Below are 19,322 nucleotides of genomic sequence, written 5' to 3'. Positions count from 1 at the left end.
TGTAGTGTTTGTGCAGTATCCAGCATGGTTTTGCACTCAATAGGCTGGAGTGGTTTGTATGGGACTTCCAAGCCTTGTGTAATAGTAAACCATGGTTTGCTTGATGAATGCATATCTGTGTTTATGCTCATGTGAATACTTTGGTTAGATATCAGGTGATTCTGGAAGGAGCTTTGTATTAATTAGCTGATTCTGTTTTGCCTGTGCTGTTCTTGAGGGTGTAGTAAGCAAAACCAAGTCTAGCTCTGATAAGATTGATGAAATAACCAAAATGAACAATGTTTCCCCAGTATTTGGGAATGCAGGCCATATTGAGTGTATAATGGTTTTTAGAAATGAAAAGGCAAATGATTTATTTTTTCCCCTCTGGAGGTAGTCCCTTTTAAAGATATTTCTAAATGTTACTTTTATGCTGGAAGGTATTTCCTGATCTGCATTTTCTTTTTGCATGGTACTGCCGATCCAGATATAAACTGAGCATACTTTTTCTCCATGGCAAAGCAGGGACCTGCCTGAGTTATTGGAGAATCAGTGTCTGGCACATTTAGATGATGTTTGAAGGTTCTTTGCAGTTGTATCAAATACAGGTATTTTTCTTGGTGGTGATGGAGCAAAGATTAATTGGAGCATGCTAATTTTTTATATAGCTTTTTCAAGACTTCCCAAATATGTTGCTAGTTATTTTCAGTGATAGTGCACCTAGAGATTGAGTACTAGTATATTTCTATTCCTGTCACATTCCCAGCATTCAGCTCTGGGGGTAACAACACAAGAGGGACATGGAGCTGTTGGAGCAGCGAGTCCAGAGGAGGCCACAGAGATGCTGTGGGGGTTGGATCAGCTCTGCTCTGGAGCCAGGCCGAGAGAGCTGGGCTTTTTCAGCCTGGAGAAGAGAAGGCTCCTTAAGGAGAGACCTTTGAGCAGCTTCAGTGCCTAAAGGGGCTGCACGAAACCTGGAGAGGGGCTTCTAACAAGGGTCTGTAGGGGAGAGAACAGAGGTAATGGCTTTAATGTGGAAAAGGGTAGATTTAAATGAGCTCTTAGGTAGAAGTTGCTCCCTGTGAGGGTGCTGAAGCACTGTCAGAGTGCCCAGAGAAGCTGTGGCTGCCCCATCCCTGGCGGGGTTCAAGGCCACATTGGACAGGGCTTGGAGCAACCTGGTCTAGTGGAAGCTGTCCCTGCCCATGGCTCATGAGCTTTAAGGTCCTCTCCAACCCAAACCATTCTCTGATTCACCCCTGTGAGACCCATCCTGGGTTCTCACCAAGGTGTCCCTTTTATCTTCAGGAGTCATAACAGACCCCTCTGTAACTGGCTGTATATCTTTTAACTCTTTAAAGCTCTGTGGTTTTTCCCAGCCTCTCCTGCATCCCTGAGTGCGCTATTTCCTAAATTAATAGCAAACACAAATGAAAATAATTACTCTGTAAAGTGGGAAAGCTTTTATATGCATAGGAAAATCAGTTTTGTTGCTTAGAGCTGAGGCGGTTTGCTTCTATATTACTTTCTTCATCATCCCCGTTTGTCTGTGCTATTGTTCTCTACTGATGGATGGTCTTTAGCAGAAGTGTGTGTTTAAGACATGAAATGCACTGCTGTTGCTTTAAAAATGTTGAGGGGTTTTCCATCTTTAATTTGTGAAAACGTTTGCTTGTTTGTTTAATGGGCGGTTGGTTTGTCTGATAGAGCTCAAAAGTTGTATGTAACTTCATTTGTTGCCTTACCTGAGAAATACAAAATCCTCTGTGGAATCTGCATTTGTGAGGGTGCTTCCTTAACATATGTAAAATATATTTACTTGATTCTTGTTCCTTAGAAGCAGTCACTTGAGAAGCTGCATGACTGGTGAAGCTTTCGTTCCTGCATTTGTCTTGTGGCTGACTTGACGTGAAACCTTTAGGACACATTGCCTGCAGTTACAGCTTTGAAGTGAGCTTATTCTCATCTGGGTTTCTTGACAAGAGGTGAACTCACAGTCCAGTGTGGACTTCCATGTGATCTCTTCCAAGATGTCTTTCCTCTCCTCAGCTGCTGCTTCTGTAGAATCATGGTCATCTCTGAGCCTGCTGCTGTTCTGTCAGCTTTGCCTGATGGTGGCTGTTGACTGACATACTTAAGGGGGAAGGGTTAAGGAGGGGTGCAGATGGTGTGATTGTGTAAGCCTATTCTCCTATTAAACAAAAGAATATGCTTTTGTTCATGATGGAACTTGTTCTCATTTATTCATCTCCTGCATGTTTGTGCAAGTACAATGGCTGGACTCCCTCCAACTCTGCCCTCCCACTCTTCCAATGCAATCATGAGTGGAGGGAATGGACTGAGCCCTGTGTCTGTGGCTTCCCTACAACAGATCACCCATGGTTTGGCCAAGACTGCCTTTTTGAGCATCTCTTCTGCGTCAGTCTGTTCAGCTCAGTGTAGGGGGAAGAATTATCTTCAACTCTAGTTTGCTGTGTTTGGCCCGAGGCACAGTATAGTTTTTTGTCACTGAAGTTTGGCAGCACTATTGAAGGTATTCAAGTCATCCAGCTCAGATCAGGAACTGCTTCTAATGGGCTGTTTGAGCTGGAGCATCCAGTGGATTTTCCTCTGGCTAACCAACAGTGAGAGCATGTGACAGGTATTGTCTGTATGCTGCCACCTCAAATCAAATGAGAATTAAACCAAGTAAGGTTTGAAAGCAAAATTAATACAAAAGTATCCTGATCATTCCAAGAGCATTGCAAATGTTAACCCATTAGTGAATGTCTTTTTATAAATGGCACAGAGGCTAAGCAGTAGAGTTATCCACTGGATGGGCACTGTGAGAGTGGAGCCATCGTTTGCAGAGTCTGGTAGGTGAGTCAGGATTTAATGTGAGACACTGTCAAAAGCCTTGCTGAAGTCCAGCTTTACAACAACCACTGTTCTCCCTTTACCCAGCCAGTTGTCCCATTGTAGAAGGCATTGTGTTGGTTAAGCATGGTTGCCTTGGTGTTGAAGACTAAAGCAAAGACAGATTTAGCATCTCTGCCTTCTCTGTGTCCTCTGTCGCCAGGGTCCCTGCTCCATGAAACCTATGACTATACTGAATGCATACCTGAAGTTCTGCTGTGCCCCTTAGGGCAGCTTGAAGTGACTGAAAATTCGCTCCATGGTTTGGGATGCTTCCTAAATAGATGAATTCAGCTTTGTCTCTTGTCTCATGCCAGGGCAAGTGTTTATGTGACTGTCTGATGTACCAGATCCAGAGGGCTTTTCCACCTGAAAATAACCTGGCAAAATAAAATAGTGGATTTTGCCCACCTCGCTTTCCTGAGGCAGACCCATCTCAAGGCCATTTGAATGCAGGTGGCTGCAAGACAAAATGGAAGAATGAATAGGAAGGGGTGGTAGGAGGGGTGTAGCAGTTAGAGCATCTGTAAGCTTATGGTAATTGTGGAGTCACATGTGTATTCCTGTTAAATACTCTGAAAAGAAAGTAAATGTTTCCTTTCAGTAACTTTAGAATGAGAATGCCTCTGCTTTGAAGAGTGCTTGCAAAGTGAAAAAAAAGTACTTTTTACTCTGTTACTGTGTCTGTTTTTCAAATTGCATTGCTGTACTCTGAGAGTCATTACACAAAAAACCTGTTTACAGAATTGAAGTGGGTTTTTTGTCATCTTCTGTGTTTCTTCAGAATATAAATGTTTGCATTTAAAACCAGCTTTCAGTATTAGAGAGGCAAATTCCAGAAGCACATGGAGTAAGGAGGAAGGCCTAAAACCAACCCCAAAACCTCAAGCCAGCTCAGTTCCAAAATACAGTAGATGGAAGTATTTAAAAATATACACACTGCTGTATTCATAACTACTCAAGAGTCTTTCTGAATTCTTCATCATGTGACTAAACTGCTTCTAACCGTGGTGGTACAGATGGTGTGGTATTTCAGATTATTCTAATTCCAAGCAGCTAAATGCACTATTTCAATAACAAGCTTATCTTGAATTTTGAAACAGCTACACGTTTGTAACATTACCAAAAAGTTACTCTTTATGGAGGAATGTCTTTGGGATTTTCATGATTTGCATTCCTTTCAGGGATTGAAGAAGTCATGGTTTACTCCTGCATTGTTCATCCCACATGTTAAATGTCATTTGCTAAGTGTGCACACAGCATAAAATGTTCTCTGTATCATGGGATAGTTTATAGAGTATCTGAGTGTTTTTGGCTGGTTGCATTGTTACTGTATATTCCCAGTTTGACAAAGAAAGCCAACATTGTTCACAATGGGCAATAAATCAGCACTGTTGGATACCAGGATCTATAGCTGAATCCAAGCTGGCCAGTCTTTTAGGGTGCCAAAAATGTACTTAATTCATTGTCACCCTCAGAACAGTATTGTCATGGTTATGTTGCGGTTTGCACACTGAGAACATAGTTGGTGCACATTGGGCCTTGTGCCTTTACATTGTCTGGGTGGAGGTAAAAGTCCTTGTTCTTGAACTTATAAACCATTCTTCATTAACTTGGCCCACACAGCAGAGCTGGTGGTTTTCTTCTTCCTGTTCCTCCTGTAGGGATTTTAGGACCAGCGTTAGATTCAGAGTACACAAACACTTCAGGTATTGGCTCTCTTCAGGCATCTGGGGAGCAAACAGCTTTGGTGCCAATGGAGAAGAGGTCTTGGTTGAGAGCGTTCTGTTCCAACTCTGTTAGTGTTCAGGAATCTTTGCTTGCTGATAATGAAGCCCAGGTTGGCAGAGAGGTGGCACTGAGGTCTGGCTGCAGCAAGGAAAAAACCTAGTGAGGGTCAATAGCAAAAAGAGTGGGAAAGTGTGTGTAGAAGTTTGAAATGCTGGTAGATAGAGGCAGCACCTTCCATGCTTTTTCTGATAGACATTTTCACTGGCCAGTACTCTTAGTCCGGACCTTGCCTACCTGCTTCTCACTTCTTTCATAAGTTCTGCTGGTTCAGAACATCAGAACTAAGCAAAACCGTAGCACATTCTTCCTGTAATTTGGAATTGCATTTATGTGTGTCACATCTCATGCACGTTTCTCAAGCTTTCTGCACATCTGGCTCATGATCCAGGGGGGAATACTACTATAAAAATGCTGAAAGCTGACTTTGCAGAAAGCACATTTCTTTTATCAACAGCGATGTTACATTGATGCCAACATACTGAATTGTTAACAAACCTCACCCTATTTAGTTACAGCAAAGTGATGTCCCACCAAGTCGTTCTCTGGTAAGTATAATTCGTATTTTTATTGTGAGTAACTTCCCTAAATATTTTGGCAGCCTGAGTAAGGACACTGCTAAGTGGTGCTGACACACTTTTCCTGTTGGGAGTTGGCTTGTTCTTGTACAGTAGGTTTAATCATCATACCCTAACAAAGCATAGCATGAATGTGAAACTGAGACAGCAGTAATTTAGGATACAAAAACTAAGTCTTTTTAGCCAGGGATTTCCAGTTGCTGACGGAGTGTACTAAAATGATGCTGCTTCTCTTCCCATGAAAATACTCCTTCATTTTCCATATAATAACTTTTATCACAGGGATAACTGAAGAAATTCAGTGTGTTACTTGTAGCTGCTGAAGAGATATAATGGAGAGATCATATATTAAGCCAGATTGAAATGGTTTCTTGTTTCTGACCTCCTGCAGTGGTTTGAAATTACTGGGAGAACAAAACTTCAAAGAAAAACTATGCAGTAAAAATGAATGTTCTTTTAATTGCAGACTATTTATGTATCTAATAAGATACAGGCAGGGAAATGTAAGTTTCTTGAAGTAGTGTAAGAGTACAAAAAGTCACAGCAGGTCAATGACAGTGCTGCGCTTTGGCAAGTCTTTATTAATTCAGGAAATGGTAAGAAGGTTTTATAAGGAAATATTTCTGTAAATGGATTGAATATTACATCATCTGGAGGGAATAATCCTCCTTTTAGGTTAACCCACAGTTTTTACTAATCCTATGTGGTGTATCCATCCAGTCCTGCAGACAGGAAGCCAGATTATGGTACCTTTTCTCTCCACTTCCCCTTGTGGGTGTTGTGCTTGACTTTCTCAACAGCCTCTGATGTGTGGTAATTGTGCAGCTCCTTGGGAAGAAGCTGCTTGGAGATCTGACAGTAATGGTGCAAGTGTGCTATTCCAAAGGCTACTGTATTGGAAGTGTGATGGTACCTGTGGAAATAGGGAGGGGATGTTTTGTCAGTGGACACAGGCTGAGCCTTGGTGAGCTGTGCTTCTCCAACAGCAGCTTCTGACAGGGTGAAGGATGAGGTGATGCCTCTGCTGCTGTTCCTTTCCTCAGTGTGGGTCTCTACCATCTGCTTGGTGTAAATGGACAGCATGCATCCAAGAAAATGGAATAGGTGATCTTGGCATTGAGAAAGGCTGTCCTGCAAGCAACCAACAGGACTGTTGTGAGCTGCCAGGAGGACTTTTTGCATGAGTTGCTCCCCATGGAGCTCACATTCCTATTGCATGGGTTGTGAGCAGGAGGTATGTGTTGCAACCCCTCGCTACTTCCACACAGAAAGTTTTCAAGTCAGCCACTACTAAGCACCAGCAATCAGAGCTGTTAGACCAGAGCCAGCACGGGGTTACACCTTTATTGCTGTACTGGTACAAAAGGTTAAATGTTGACTTCCTTTTTTCATTTACTGGTTTAAGTCCACTAATAACTTGAATGAGATCAGCATGGCTATATGTAGAAGCTAATAACTACCAGCTACACAGAAGTAGGATATAACAGAGTGCAATATGATGGGTGGGAGAAAGTATTTGATGAAAGGTACCTTTTGAACCAACGCGTTGCTTAGGAACTGCCACGTCTCAAATGCATCAGTAAGTGTAGAACTTTGACACTGTTGTTTGGTCCTATGTCCATTCAGAGCCATTTGGCCAAATATTTCATATGTGACTTTGTGGTAACGTCCGAGTATCAAAAATGATCTAATCCTGTGATACAGAGTTTCAAACCTAAGTGGCTACTGAACACGTCCCAGAGTAAAGGTACAGTTGTGCATGTATCATGGTAGTCACAATGATGCATTTTACTCCTCTCAATTACTGATCCATCTACTAGCAACATGTTTATGCCACGATTTGGGGTACATTAGGAAGAATGTCTGTGCCTTGCCAAGGGAGTCACTGCAGTGTTTATAATCTCCTGGTGATTTGCCAGGTAAACATTTGTGCCAAGTTTATTTTCTCATGTGATCAGGAAATGATGCAGGAAGATGCACTGAGGACTTCCCCATCCGTCTCCCCTCAGTACTCTGACAGGAATGGGGCAATTGTCTTGTGTTTTAAAGAGGAAATTTTCCAAGGCATGTAGAGCTAAATCTCATACAGAAATCACTGAGGTTGCCTTTGAACATCTCAAATTTCCCCTTTTCATACCCTTCTTTAAAGCTCAAATAATAAAGTACCTTTTTAAAAGGAGCTATCCAATCCCTGAGCATGTGTTGTCCAGGGAAGCTTGCTTACCTGATGACATTTACTCCCTGTTGCTTCCCTGTGTGCATATCGCTATTTCATTTCCCCCATTATTAGAATAAAGTATTGAACTTGCTTTGGTGGGCTGGAGTTGTCATTACATCTTCGAAACAACCTGTGAGTGCTTCTGCAATAGTGGAAATGGCATCAGCTTAAATGTAATTACTGTTTAAACTTTTGGATTCCTTTTACATGGTTTGGAAAGAAGGAAATGGGGACTGTTCGAGCTGACTGCACGTGGGGAGCTCCTGTGAATTGTTCTGAATCCTCATGCCAGAGTGATAAAAGGGGCTGGGGGTGCTTATGTTTAATTCTGATTTTTGAAGGTTAAACCCAAGTGCAGAGGGGTTGTTTGATGTTGAGGTGTGTGCATGTACCCATGTGGGACCAAGGCACCAGAAAATAATGCATTTACACAGTAACTTAATCATCATATGGATTTGAAAGTCAACTTTTTTGACTTTTGTCTTTTGGAAGAAAAACTGTCACATAACACAGGTGTTGTTTCATTCTGTATTTAATACATCCAGAAAACACTTCACATGGTATTGGCCATTGTTAATAATACAAAGACCTAATCTGCTTCTAGAACATGTTTTGGATGGTAAATTTTACGGATGTTCTTTTCCTAGACTTCTCTTTTTATTTCCTTCCGTTGTGAGTGCATGTTTCTTACTCATCAGCTTTCAGAAATGATCTTTGCAATGGGAGAGTGTATCTATGGTAAGAGTTCTTAAAAAGGAAGAATATGAACTTGGAACTTCAAAGCTGTTGCAAGACAGCTATGTCCCTGTGTGCTGTTTGATGCTCTATGAAAGAGTTGTCATCTACGTTCCTCAGACTTTTGAAAGTGTGGTGATTTTTGCTGCTGTTTGAAATACTTCATCACAGAGTGGTTTTACTCCAATATATTCAAGTATCCCCATACTTGGCACTTGTTTTTCTAGAAGGCAGAGGTATGTCTGCTGGCGTAGATACTCTCAGTGATCCCATATCAGTCATCTACTTGAGTTTATAGGACTTTAACTTTATTTTTATTCCTTTAGTACTTTGAGAGGTTCTTGTCTTACCTTTACACTCTACCCAAGCTCTAAAATATGAATGAATCTAATTTATTCAGGCTGCAAAGAATATTTCCTGGGTGCTTTTGACCATTTCCAGCTGAATTGCCATGTTTGTCGGTGGAAGCACAGAAATAATAGATTTCAAAATCATGTATTCCCTTTAAATGTGTCTTCCTGACCTTCTCATCAGTTGTGTACTGAAATGTGAATTAGCCTGCTGTCCAGTAGCATGAGGAACTTACCCAGTTGTAGTAGCTGCCCATTAGAAAAGTCTGCCAAAGAACTGAAACTGCCGTCCTTCTTTCTTCCTTTGTCCTTCCATGGCTCCTCTTCCCTCATTCCATCTTTTTTCTTTTTAATTATTTTTATCTTTTTGTTAGCTCCTTTATAAAATACCTAAAGCTTAATGAATTTTTTAATTCAAGTACAGAATATGTTAAAAGAAAACACTTAAATTTTTCAGCCATTTGCTGTTGGCTGCATTTGTTTGAATAATGGCACAGAAGCTGAAGCCCTTTGTTGCCAGGGCCCAGAGCAGAGAACAGCTGGAAATAAAAGGAGATTCTCACATAGTGCCTATTTCTAAGGCTATGAAACAAAAGCAGAAGTGAAAGTGAAGCTGCAAGTTTATCACTGTTGCTGGGGAATAGCATATGCGTTCTTCAGGACCGCTGTGAACTTGGCCAGACAAAATAGGTGGAAGGGCAGAAGCTGGGGAATGTCTGCATCCTATTATGAATAGGAGGAAATGACTGTCTGCTCTCTGAATGCTGGTGGGCTCAGTGTCCTGCTGGCAGGCTGGTTAGTGCTGTAGGATATGGAACAAAAAGTGGTGAATTGTGAGCTTTGGTGTTTATAGTAACTGCTAGGTATGAAACGAAGTTCTTTAAAAATAGAGTTTTCTGTTGGCTTTCTTAAACTAACTGGGAACTTTCTGCTTTCTTTCAGGAGCATTTTCTTCTCTGAAAACATTGCTGCTGAAGAGCTGCAAGTAGGAGAAGTAAATCCAGTCAGCTTGTCGGGTCACTGACGCGGTGTTAAAGTGCTTTCATGAGGTAACACTGGGCCAAAGTCAACTTTTCTTTCTCCTTTGTAAAGCTGCAGCCAAGCAATGGGCCAGAAAATCTCAGGGAGCATAAAGTCTGTGGATGTGAGGGAGCCCCCTTATAGACCTGTTAAGCGAGAGCTGAGAGGCCCAGATTTCTGCAAGCCAGCGCGCCTGGACATGCTGTTGGATATGCCTCCTGCCAAGCTGGAGGTCCAATATAAACATGCTTGGAACAATGAAGATCGCTCCTTAAATATATTTGTAAAGGAAGATGATAAACTGACCTTTCACAGACACCCCGTTGCCCAAAGCACAGATTGCATCCGGGGCAAGGTCGGCTACACGAGAGGCCTCCACGTCTGGCAGATCCACTGGCCCACGAGGCAGCGGGGAACTCATGCCGTGGTAGGGGTCTCCACAGCTGAAGCTCCACTGCACTCAGTGGGATACACGTCGTTGGTTGGTAGCAACAGTGAATCGTGGGGCTGGGATCTGGGACGCAACAAACTCTACCATAATTGTAAAAACCAGCCTGGGGTCACGTATCCTGTCTTTCTGGAACCAGATGAGTCTTTTGTACTCCCAGACTCCTTACTGGTGGTTTTGGATATGGATGAAGGGACGCTTAGCTTCATGGTAGATGGACAGTATCTTGGAGTGGCCTTCAGGGGACTAAAAGGGAAAAAACTTTATCCCATAGTCAGTGCAGTTTGGGGGCACTGTGAAATTACAATGAGATACATCAACGGACTTGACCGTAAGTGTTACCATGTTTCTTCATTACACTAACAACTTTTCTCATGTAGGGTTTTCTTTATCCTTTTGTTGTGAACAGAGTGTTCAGGGAGGGGAAGGAGTTGGCTGTGAGTACATTGCATCCCATAGTTACTGCCACAAGAAGTAACTATCAGTTATGTCTTGTAATGATTGGATTGTATCAAAATGCCTTCCCTTCTGCCAAGCAAAGTGGCAAGAAATCTGCGTCCACAGAAAGTGAACAAGCTGAGAAAAAAGATCTTGGGGAAATTTCCTGGCTGCGTTTAACAGTAAAATTCTTGTTTAATAGAGGATATGTTTTAAATCTGTGGCTTTCAAATAGGATTTGTGGATCCTGTAAAAATTTCCTGTAGTAGTGGGAACTCTCCCATAAACATACTTGAGTTCAGGCCAGTAGGCTTTCTTTCCATAGTTGCCTTTCCAGGACCCTCAGAAGCAGCTGTAGATCCCCAGGAATCTGGGAGCTCAGGTCAAATGCAGCTTTCAGCAGTTTTTTTCTGATAGAGAGCTCAGTTCCTTAGTTAATTTCAAAAGGTGCTCTTTCAAGGTACTTTGTTCTCCAGGAATAGAGTTTTGGGTAAGCATTTGCTGGTTTTGGTCTAAAGGGGTGATATGAAATTAAATGGAGATGTAGTAAGGAGCAGTGTGTTGCTGTTGTGACCTTGAAGTAGTAACCCACCAGAAAATGAGTTGCAGAGCTGTGTCTTGTCCAGTTCTTCTTACTGCTCAGGAAGACAGGTGCTCTGCCAGGTCCATACAGAGCACAGCAGACATGCGGTCGTGCCCGGTCATCTACAGTTGGCTTATCGGCTGCTGTGGATGGGGAGTGGAAGGCTGAATGAGGCAGTAAGTGGAACTTTTTTCTTGTTTAAGACTATATTAGCTGAACCATAGGAAGAATCATGAATATAAATACATAGATTTATGTATTTAAAACAGATGATTGAACTAAGTTTTCATGGTTTTGGGGCTTTATGAATGGAACTCGGTTTTTGTAAGAAGAGAGTAATAGCATGTATACAACCCCTGCCTTTCAATTGGTGATTTCTAATGGAATTTACTATTCTTTCCAATTGGGATTGGGTGGTCTGTTTTTTCTGTCAGAAATTATCTGCTCATTACCCTAGATCTGACATACAAAGTAGAAACCTAATTAAATAACTTGACCCTGTCGAAGATGGGTTTTTTTTTCATAAACATCTGTAATAAGCACTGAGGGAAAGAATCTTTATCCACAGAAGCCCTGAAGGTTATTACAGCCAGATGCTAAATGGCAGCTTCCTGAGTGCTTTCATAGGGGGGAGTATGGGAGGACTCTGAAGTACTTTGCTATTTGCTGACAGCATTTTGTTTAGCTTCGTTTTGGAGAGTGGGGGAGAGATACTTTTACAAACTGAATATTTCTGTGCAAAACCAGGTTTCATAATGCTGGGAATATCTGCCAGACTAAGCAAAGTACAGGCTGGTCTACCACGTCCATACACGGAATTGTTCTGTATTCTTTTTGTAACCATCACAGAGCTGCTCTAGAAAGATGAAAACACAGGATGAGGATGTGAATGATATAAAATAAAAGGGGCGAAGTACAGGAGGATAGCTGTGGTCTGTGAGATGGCAGAGAGTGAAATTCCCATCCGGTTTCTCATGGGATAATTTTGCTGGAAGAGGCAGGATGGTTTCCTAAATTATCCCTGAGAAAGTCAAAGTATTAATTTTTCTTGAGTGTGAACCCATGGCTAAAAGTAAACTTACAAACTAAACTTCTGTGTAGGCCTGGGTGTTAATCTGGTCATGTGAAGAGGAAGTTTAAAGTCACTTTGCCGTGGGGCAGTTTGACATCCTGGAATCACATCATCTGTTATCTCATGTTCACTGGTGCATTTTCTGCAACAAAAACAGTGTTCGGGAAACCAAAGAAGCTTGTTTAGCTGGTGCTGTAAAGCAAGCGCCTTCTCTCTTCTGTTGAAAGAGTTTCAATCCAGCCAGCTTTTGTGCAGCAGTGCAAGTTTGGTTGTGGCACTCTCATAGCACTTAATATTGCAGGTTTTTATAATTGCTTGTTCCTATGAAAATCAGAGTAGATCTTGTGGACTGCGATGCTCATGTTGCATTCACAGTTAAATATATTTGAACATACATATGTGTGGGGTTTGTTGTTGTTTGCTTGCTTTTTAACCTCACAAATTCTCCTTTTCTCTTCTCCTCCTATCCCCTTCCCTGGGAGTATCATGCTGCTGATTGCAGCTTTTAGTAGATCTGATGGTAGGAACTCTAGCTTTTCTTGAAACTGTGCTGTCAAACACATTGAATTGTAACTTGCTATTTAGTGATTGATTGTTACTGCTCAGAATGTATACCACAGCTTGCAGTGGTTGTTTATATGGTGTCTTACAGGGCAAATGGAGACCTCGACCGCAGGGATTTCTAGTGTTTTCAATACTTGCTATTTAAATGGGAGACCTCCAAATACTTTGAAGGCCTGTGTATTTCAGTTGCCTGGCAAAGAGCAAAAGGCTTGCAGGAATGGAGGAGTGAAAGGATCAAAAGATGGGCTTGTGCAGCTGCAGTGAACTTAAACATATGTTGTAGTGGTATAGAGATGATGCAGACTTTGAAGTATGTTAATTACTGCATAGATGGCAGAATCATATAAGGATAAGGCTTCAGGTCAAAGATCAAGAACCTGAGTGCCCTCCAGGCTCTGGATATTGTGCCTAGAATAATGCTGTAATTAAAATCAGTTCTTCCAGCTGCATCTGGTACCCAGAGCATTCTGTTTCAGGAACTACTTTGAGCATCACATGCTGATGTGCTGTGACTTTCACAAGATGGATTCTTGCTTACATTTGAGAGACTCAGGGTTGCAAATGTTTGTCATGGCTTCTGGGGGAAGGCAGAGGGGCAGGATGGAGAGTGCTCATCACAAGCACAGTGATTTATTTTTTTTTTTCCCCAGGACAAACTTCTGTGATCAAATGCTATCAGTATTTACCACATTGGTATTTGCCCAGTGCCTGTTGCACGGAATTTTACATCAGACATCTGCCCATTGCCTACTGCAATAATTAAACCCCCCAAATATAATTGTAGTAGATGTTATTTTTCAGATACTCTTTTCATCAGGGTATGTGCATGTTTTAAAAAAGCAGGGCTATCTATAGCTGTTGTCTGATGAGGAGTCCTGAGGACTATTTATAGACTGAAGCATAGAAACAGCAAAATACTTTTGTATAAACGTACATTGCAGAATTGCAGATCATGACTGATACATCAGTATTTGTGTGTTTAAATGAAGTGGTGGGAGCACAGTGTAACAGCGCTGTGGTAGAAAATTTGGTCATTGAGTAGGTGAGTTGAAGGCGGTGATTTATATTGATCCTTAAAAGTACCTGACAGAATAGTCAATAATTTGACTTCTGGAAGTCAAAATGCTTTTTATGAGCATACATTACAGGTCTGTCTCTGCCCTGTTCTGAATCAGTGTGAAAGAGCAAAGCAGATGGTCTGTGTTCTGTATATAATATCAATAGGTGATCCATAGACATAACATTTCATAATGTTGCTGTGGCTGCCCCTGCATCTGCAGCCCACCTCCTTGGGAGGCCTTTTCACCATTAAGAGATCTAAGTCAAAACTGCAGAATTGTTAACCCAGGAGAAATACATAATCTCTCATTAGACTCTTGAGTTTTCCCCCAAGTGGTTATCAGTGGAAACTTTTAGATGGGTATGTTTTTTGTTTATCTAAACCTGTTTGTTATATGCTATTTGTGTGATACATTACTCTGGAGGTTGCAATGGGAATAATGTATTCTGAAAATCCAGTATTGCTAAACCTTGGGAAGAATTTTCCCTATAGACATGCAATCAGAGGGTGAAGCGGTAGTAATTAAGCAACTAGGACTGTGAAGAAGCAATCTGTAGCTTTCGAGATAATTTAACAGGAAGCAGCATTTTCAGTTCCCACTTTAGGAATCAGCTCATGGTTGGGTTTTTTGCTTTCCTCCACATGCACCCCCCTTCCCTAAGTGCATTTCTTGTCCTTGAATCTTAATTTGTTGACACTTTAATTCTCAGCCTTTTCTCAGCAGGTTGAAACTGCCACATCATCTGTAGAATATGCCACTTCATTAAGTGACTTTTTGCCAGAGCCATCTCCTGCCCCTTCTTTGCCCCCCCTGCATTACACCTCCCACATATACTCTTCTTTTCTACAACCCTTTTGCTTCTTTGCTCCCTTCCCCAGCTCAGTTTCTCTTCTTTGGTGTTACCACACTCTGAGTAATAATAAATTCTTACCTTCCTCATCCCTAACTTTAGGCAGGGCAGTCTGTTACTTAAAACATCAGAACATTTGGTGCAGTGTTGCTCTTCCAGCGGAAGAACATTGTAGATTTAAGGGTGTGACGTTAGCTGTAATGGTGAATGGTCTTTGTAATGTCTTTTTGGGTGAATGTTGACTATTTTTTCATTTGTGTAAATTAATTGTAGTCATGAAGAGAACCATATGATTACCTCATGTTGGTAGCAAATAGCTGCTTATGAAAGTATGTAGCTAGAAAGATCTTCTGAAGTTCCAACATTTGTAAGATTAGCCTTGTCTTGTTTTATACAGCTTTGATCTCTGAAGACTTCCAGCAACAGAGACTCCTCAGGCAATCTAAGGCACTCATCAGCTTCATAGATAACAGGCTTTATTCCCCCTGCCCTCCCCTTACAACCCAGTCTAGTTTGTTTATTTAACAGGGAATCCAGTTATTGTTGGCCTAAAACATAAGGAAGTGCTGGCATACTCTTATTTTAAATTCAATAGCTCCTAAGGCTAGGAACACAGCTATGTTATGGTGTATTTGCATCCTGTTATACCTATGCTTTTTCTTCCCACTCTGATTCATAGTGAAGTTGTGGCAACTGCCAAATCTGACAATTTTAAGGAAAAAATGTATGTTGGTGTGTTCTGATCATGTTTCCACTGATTTCCTATGTATCCTGTTTGTAAGACATAAGAACCTTGAAAAGCAACGACTACATCTTTGTTCTAGTAAGTGAAATGAGTGATGTTATCTAAAGTTAGTCTTTGAATATCAAATTTTTCACTCTAAAATAGCAGTTACAAATTTGATAGGCTGGTTTAATCCTTTTATGAATTTGCTGTAGCTATGATGCTGGAATTGCTCAGCAATGTGAACTGAGTCTCACAGGTTTGTATTAGAATTGGGAATTTGTAAAGGGTGTTTGGTTTTGCATTTGTGTTATTCTCATTGCTGTTGGACATTGTACAATGTAAATCCAAGTTTCAGTGGAAATAATGATGCTTCTGCAATGCACTATTCAGTGATATATTTATTTTGTTGCCAAAAATGCATGGGCTATGTCCATTTTGACTGTGATTTCGTACAAGTTTCCTTGTAAGTTATGTTTCTCCTTAAGATACTACTTTATTTGTGTGTTTAGCCATGGATGTTTCTTCCCTTCTCTAATCAAAAGCTGTTTATGCAGATGGCTTCTTTTTGATTCCTTTAAAAACACTGTTTCCTCTCTATGAGGGGAAAGCAGCCTAATTCCTAGTTTGGGCTCTTCATTTAAAAAGATAAATATGAGAAGACTCTGATCTTCCTGGAGCATTTATATATGAGTCTTCATATTATGGCAAAATCCATATTTTAATGGAAATTGACAGGCAATGTGCCTGAAAACAAGCATTTCTAGAGATGCTGCAGATGGTTCCACTGGCAGTAGTGCTGGTGCTGCCTGCCTCCCTGTGTAAACGAAGGGAAAGCTGACCCAGAAGTAGCAGTGTTAAAATGATGCTGAGGCTGTGAAGTCAAACACTCAGAACCTGGCAAGTGGCAGAATGGATTTGATTTTTTTGCAGCTGTAATCCTGAGCTCGGCAGCCTTCAACTGTGCTGCATCCCACTTTCTCCCACGTAGTGTTTCACTCTGGTAAAAGGTGGTGAGTTCTGCTGAAGTCATCCTTTTGTGTTCCTTTACTGCCAGTCATTTTCCCCTTGAAGCTTTTCTTCCCAGTCCTCTGTGTCTGTAAGCTATTGTATTTTTGTAGTTTCCCCAGGGTAGCGAGTGGGGAAACCTGACAGAGCGTGACGGTCCTTGTGTCCTCGGGTTCAGTTTTGTTTCCTTTTGAAGATAACAAATGGAAAGTCCTGCCAGTGAGGACAGGACTGGATCAAAGCTCCCCCTCATTTTGTTTCATTTGTGCATATACAGAGAACTTAAGTCTTTCACTTTAAACTGTTTTGGGCTGGGACTGATGATCAGATCTGTCTTCAGGCCTGTTATCAAACCTGACTTGTGCTGAAAAGCCTTCAACACTAGAACTAGTGCAAGATGAGGCATTTCAGTCTTCCATGCTAAAACTTGGGGTTGAGGCAGGGGAGATGTTACTTTAGAAGTTACTGGCACGATTGAACTTGATGTACAAGAGCTATGAGCATTCTTTCAGTTATTAAAACATTTTAGAGTATTAGTTGGTGGTGAAATGCAGCAGATAAAATGACACTCCTAAGAGGATTTCTGTTGATAATTTGAAACAAACTGAGCATTTCATATAGCCGCCTGTGTGTGCATTGGCCAGGTTTCTACATGACTGGTTTGGAGTTGCACATCTTCAGTGCTGTTGCTAAAGAGTGGCTGTTGCAGTGGGAAGATTATGCACGAGGAGAATTGGATAAAATGTTGGTAATGCATGTTCAGAGCAGGCAGGTGTCCAGTGTTATTTACTTCAGATCAGTTAGTTAAAGCTGTACCTGTATTTTCTATGGGCATGCCTAAGAAAACGCAGATTTTGCAGATCTGTCCAACTTGTATAACAATTAACGATAGAATAGTCTCTCCCTGCCTTATGTGAACATTTCTTTCTGAGTGTGATGAACTTCCAGACCTGCCATATCTTTGGTATGAAGCCGAAATGCATTTTGAGCAGGGGAGTAGGTAACATGAAAAAAGGATCATTTTTGTTTGAGATGCACAGTTGCATTTTCTCCCAGCAGACAGTGATTTCTGTAGCATGCTGCACCCTTGTGCAAATGGGAATTCATGTCTGTATGTATTGTGTGGGTTTGAAATTTAAAGACAACATGCTTCTGCTTTTCAACAGAAAGTCACTATAAATGTTTAATAATACTCTTCTCAAGTATACCGCATATTTGTCCGCCTGTTCAGTTTGCCAGTTGAGTAGGCCACCAGGGCTTCATACACCACCTTGAAGCAAAAAATTTGCTTCCTCTTCTCTGTGGTTTCAGCAAGCTTAACAGCTACAGTATATTTAACCAAGAAAAGTGATTAGTTTCTTTTATATCCTGGTTCTTTTCCTCATTTCTTGTAGTCTTTGCCTTTTATTGTTTGGCGTTATTTGAAGCCTGTAGAGCCTGTAATTGCATTCAAAAATCCGTTCCTCTGTCCATCAAAGCAAAAGAAAGTGTAGGCTTATATTAGTACCCCATTCTGCAAATGCCTTGTTTCCAAATAATTCACATCAATTGAAGTAAGCTGTTTGGAGAGGATTTTTAAAAATGTATTCTCTATAAAGGTTAAAATAATGTTTCAAGGCTTAGGAATTAGGTTTTTTTTTAAGCACTTAATTATTAATTTTTTTAAATAACAAGCCTTAATTTTAAAGCTGGCATAAGTATTGTGAAAATAATCTTTTCCTTGCACAAAGAACTTCTCCCCAGTAAATTGCCTCTGGTGAAATGCATCATCCAGCCATGGGCTCCAGATCAGAATCTGTTGCCCAAACAAAGGCAGCCCAGCGGTGTGCTTGGAGTTTTGTATCTTCAGAGAAAGCTTCTCTCCCATACTTCCTTTGTAAATTTTTATACTCCTAGCAGTATTAACTGCCACAGTACTTCATCAGCACTTGTGCTTAAAGACTTGTAAAGTTTTGGCATCGATGGCATCAAAGGCTGCCACTTCTTACGCTGTTATAGTGAGTGACCTGGGCTGGACTAGAATGCGTGCATCAGCTTCTGAAGAAATGCCAGTTAGTTTCTTGATTCGTACTCAGTTTCATTGCACTGGAAGGTCTCCTCATCATGTATGTGGCCTCACTGTGCCTTTGTTATTTTAACTAGAAGCAATTGCTTTAATGTGCTGTGCATGGTTGTAGCCATGACTACATTACCACTCCATGCGTGCTTGCCATATGTGTAAACAACTTGCTGATTTTAGTGGTATGACCTATTGGCCTCTGCCTGTATAAACAAATGAAGGCCAAAGTTCAGAGAGATCAGAGGGGAAACTTTAAACATCCTGCAAAATCTGCAGTCCATTAAGTGTACCTTAGTGTTTGGTTACAGCCAATCCGTTTTTGTGCTTCTAAGTAATTTGTTCATGACACATCTGGGAAAGGAGGAGAGCTTCACCTGGAGCATGGAGACCTCAGGGAACATAATTGCATTGGTCTGATGTTAAGAAATCAGCCTCATTGGTATTTTTCTGTTTTGGGAGGGTAACTGATGCTAACACACAAGCTTTACTTGTAATCTACTTTTTGTTTAGAATGAGATTTAAGTGTTAAAAGTTGTATGGACAGGCCATTGGAAAAAGGGCTATGGTGTTCAAAGAATGAACAATATCATGAGAAGCAGATGACCCACACGCAACAGAATGAAATATATGTCAAGGGAGGAGGAGACGAGAGAGGTAAAGTGAGAAATGCCAGCAAGATCTAGGAAGGTATATTTGAAAGAACAAATGTGAAGAAGGCGGTAGCATTCAAGAGGAAGAAAGGAGGCAGAGAAGTCCAGTAAGAGGGTTGAAAAAGGAAAGATGCCGAGATTTTGACAGAATATTCTTCATATACCAGATCTAGTATTCTCTGAAAGTGTTTTATTAACTTCCAGGTATAACTGATCACCAGAAAGAAGTTCAGGGCATTTTATTCATTTAATTGGCCAAGAATAAAGCAGAAGCTAAATCATCAGTGAGGCACATGTTTTCA

General features: G+C 41.1%; 1 protein-coding gene across 3 annotated transcripts in view; it reads left to right on the top strand.

Moving 5' to 3' along the window:
• The window catches only part of SPSB4 (splA/ryanodine receptor domain and SOCS box containing 4), a 128,711-nt gene that overhangs the window by 61,006 nt on the left and 48,383 nt on the right, over positions 1 to 19,322 (top strand). For all 3 annotated transcript variants that reach the window (XM_061378881.1, XM_061378882.1, XM_061378880.1), the window contains one exon: positions 9,486 to 10,342. In XM_061378881.1, coding sequence (XP_061234865.1) covers positions 9,649 to 10,342 — 694 coding nt within the window. In that variant the 5' untranslated portion in view covers positions 9,486 to 9,648. The remainder of the gene's footprint in view (positions 1 to 9,485; positions 10,343 to 19,322) is intronic.

The sequence above is a fragment of the Neopsephotus bourkii genome, unplaced genomic scaffold (assembly GCF_033783945.1).
Source record: "Neopsephotus bourkii isolate Nb327-2 ecotype Australia unplaced genomic scaffold, CSIRO-AGI_Nbou_v1 NB_1768, whole genome shotgun sequence".
Lineage (NCBI taxonomy): Eukaryota > Metazoa > Chordata > Aves > Psittaciformes > Psittacidae > Neopsephotus > Neopsephotus bourkii.
Note: the sequence above shows the minus strand (reverse complement) of the source record. Positions and strands in the feature narration are given on the sequence as shown.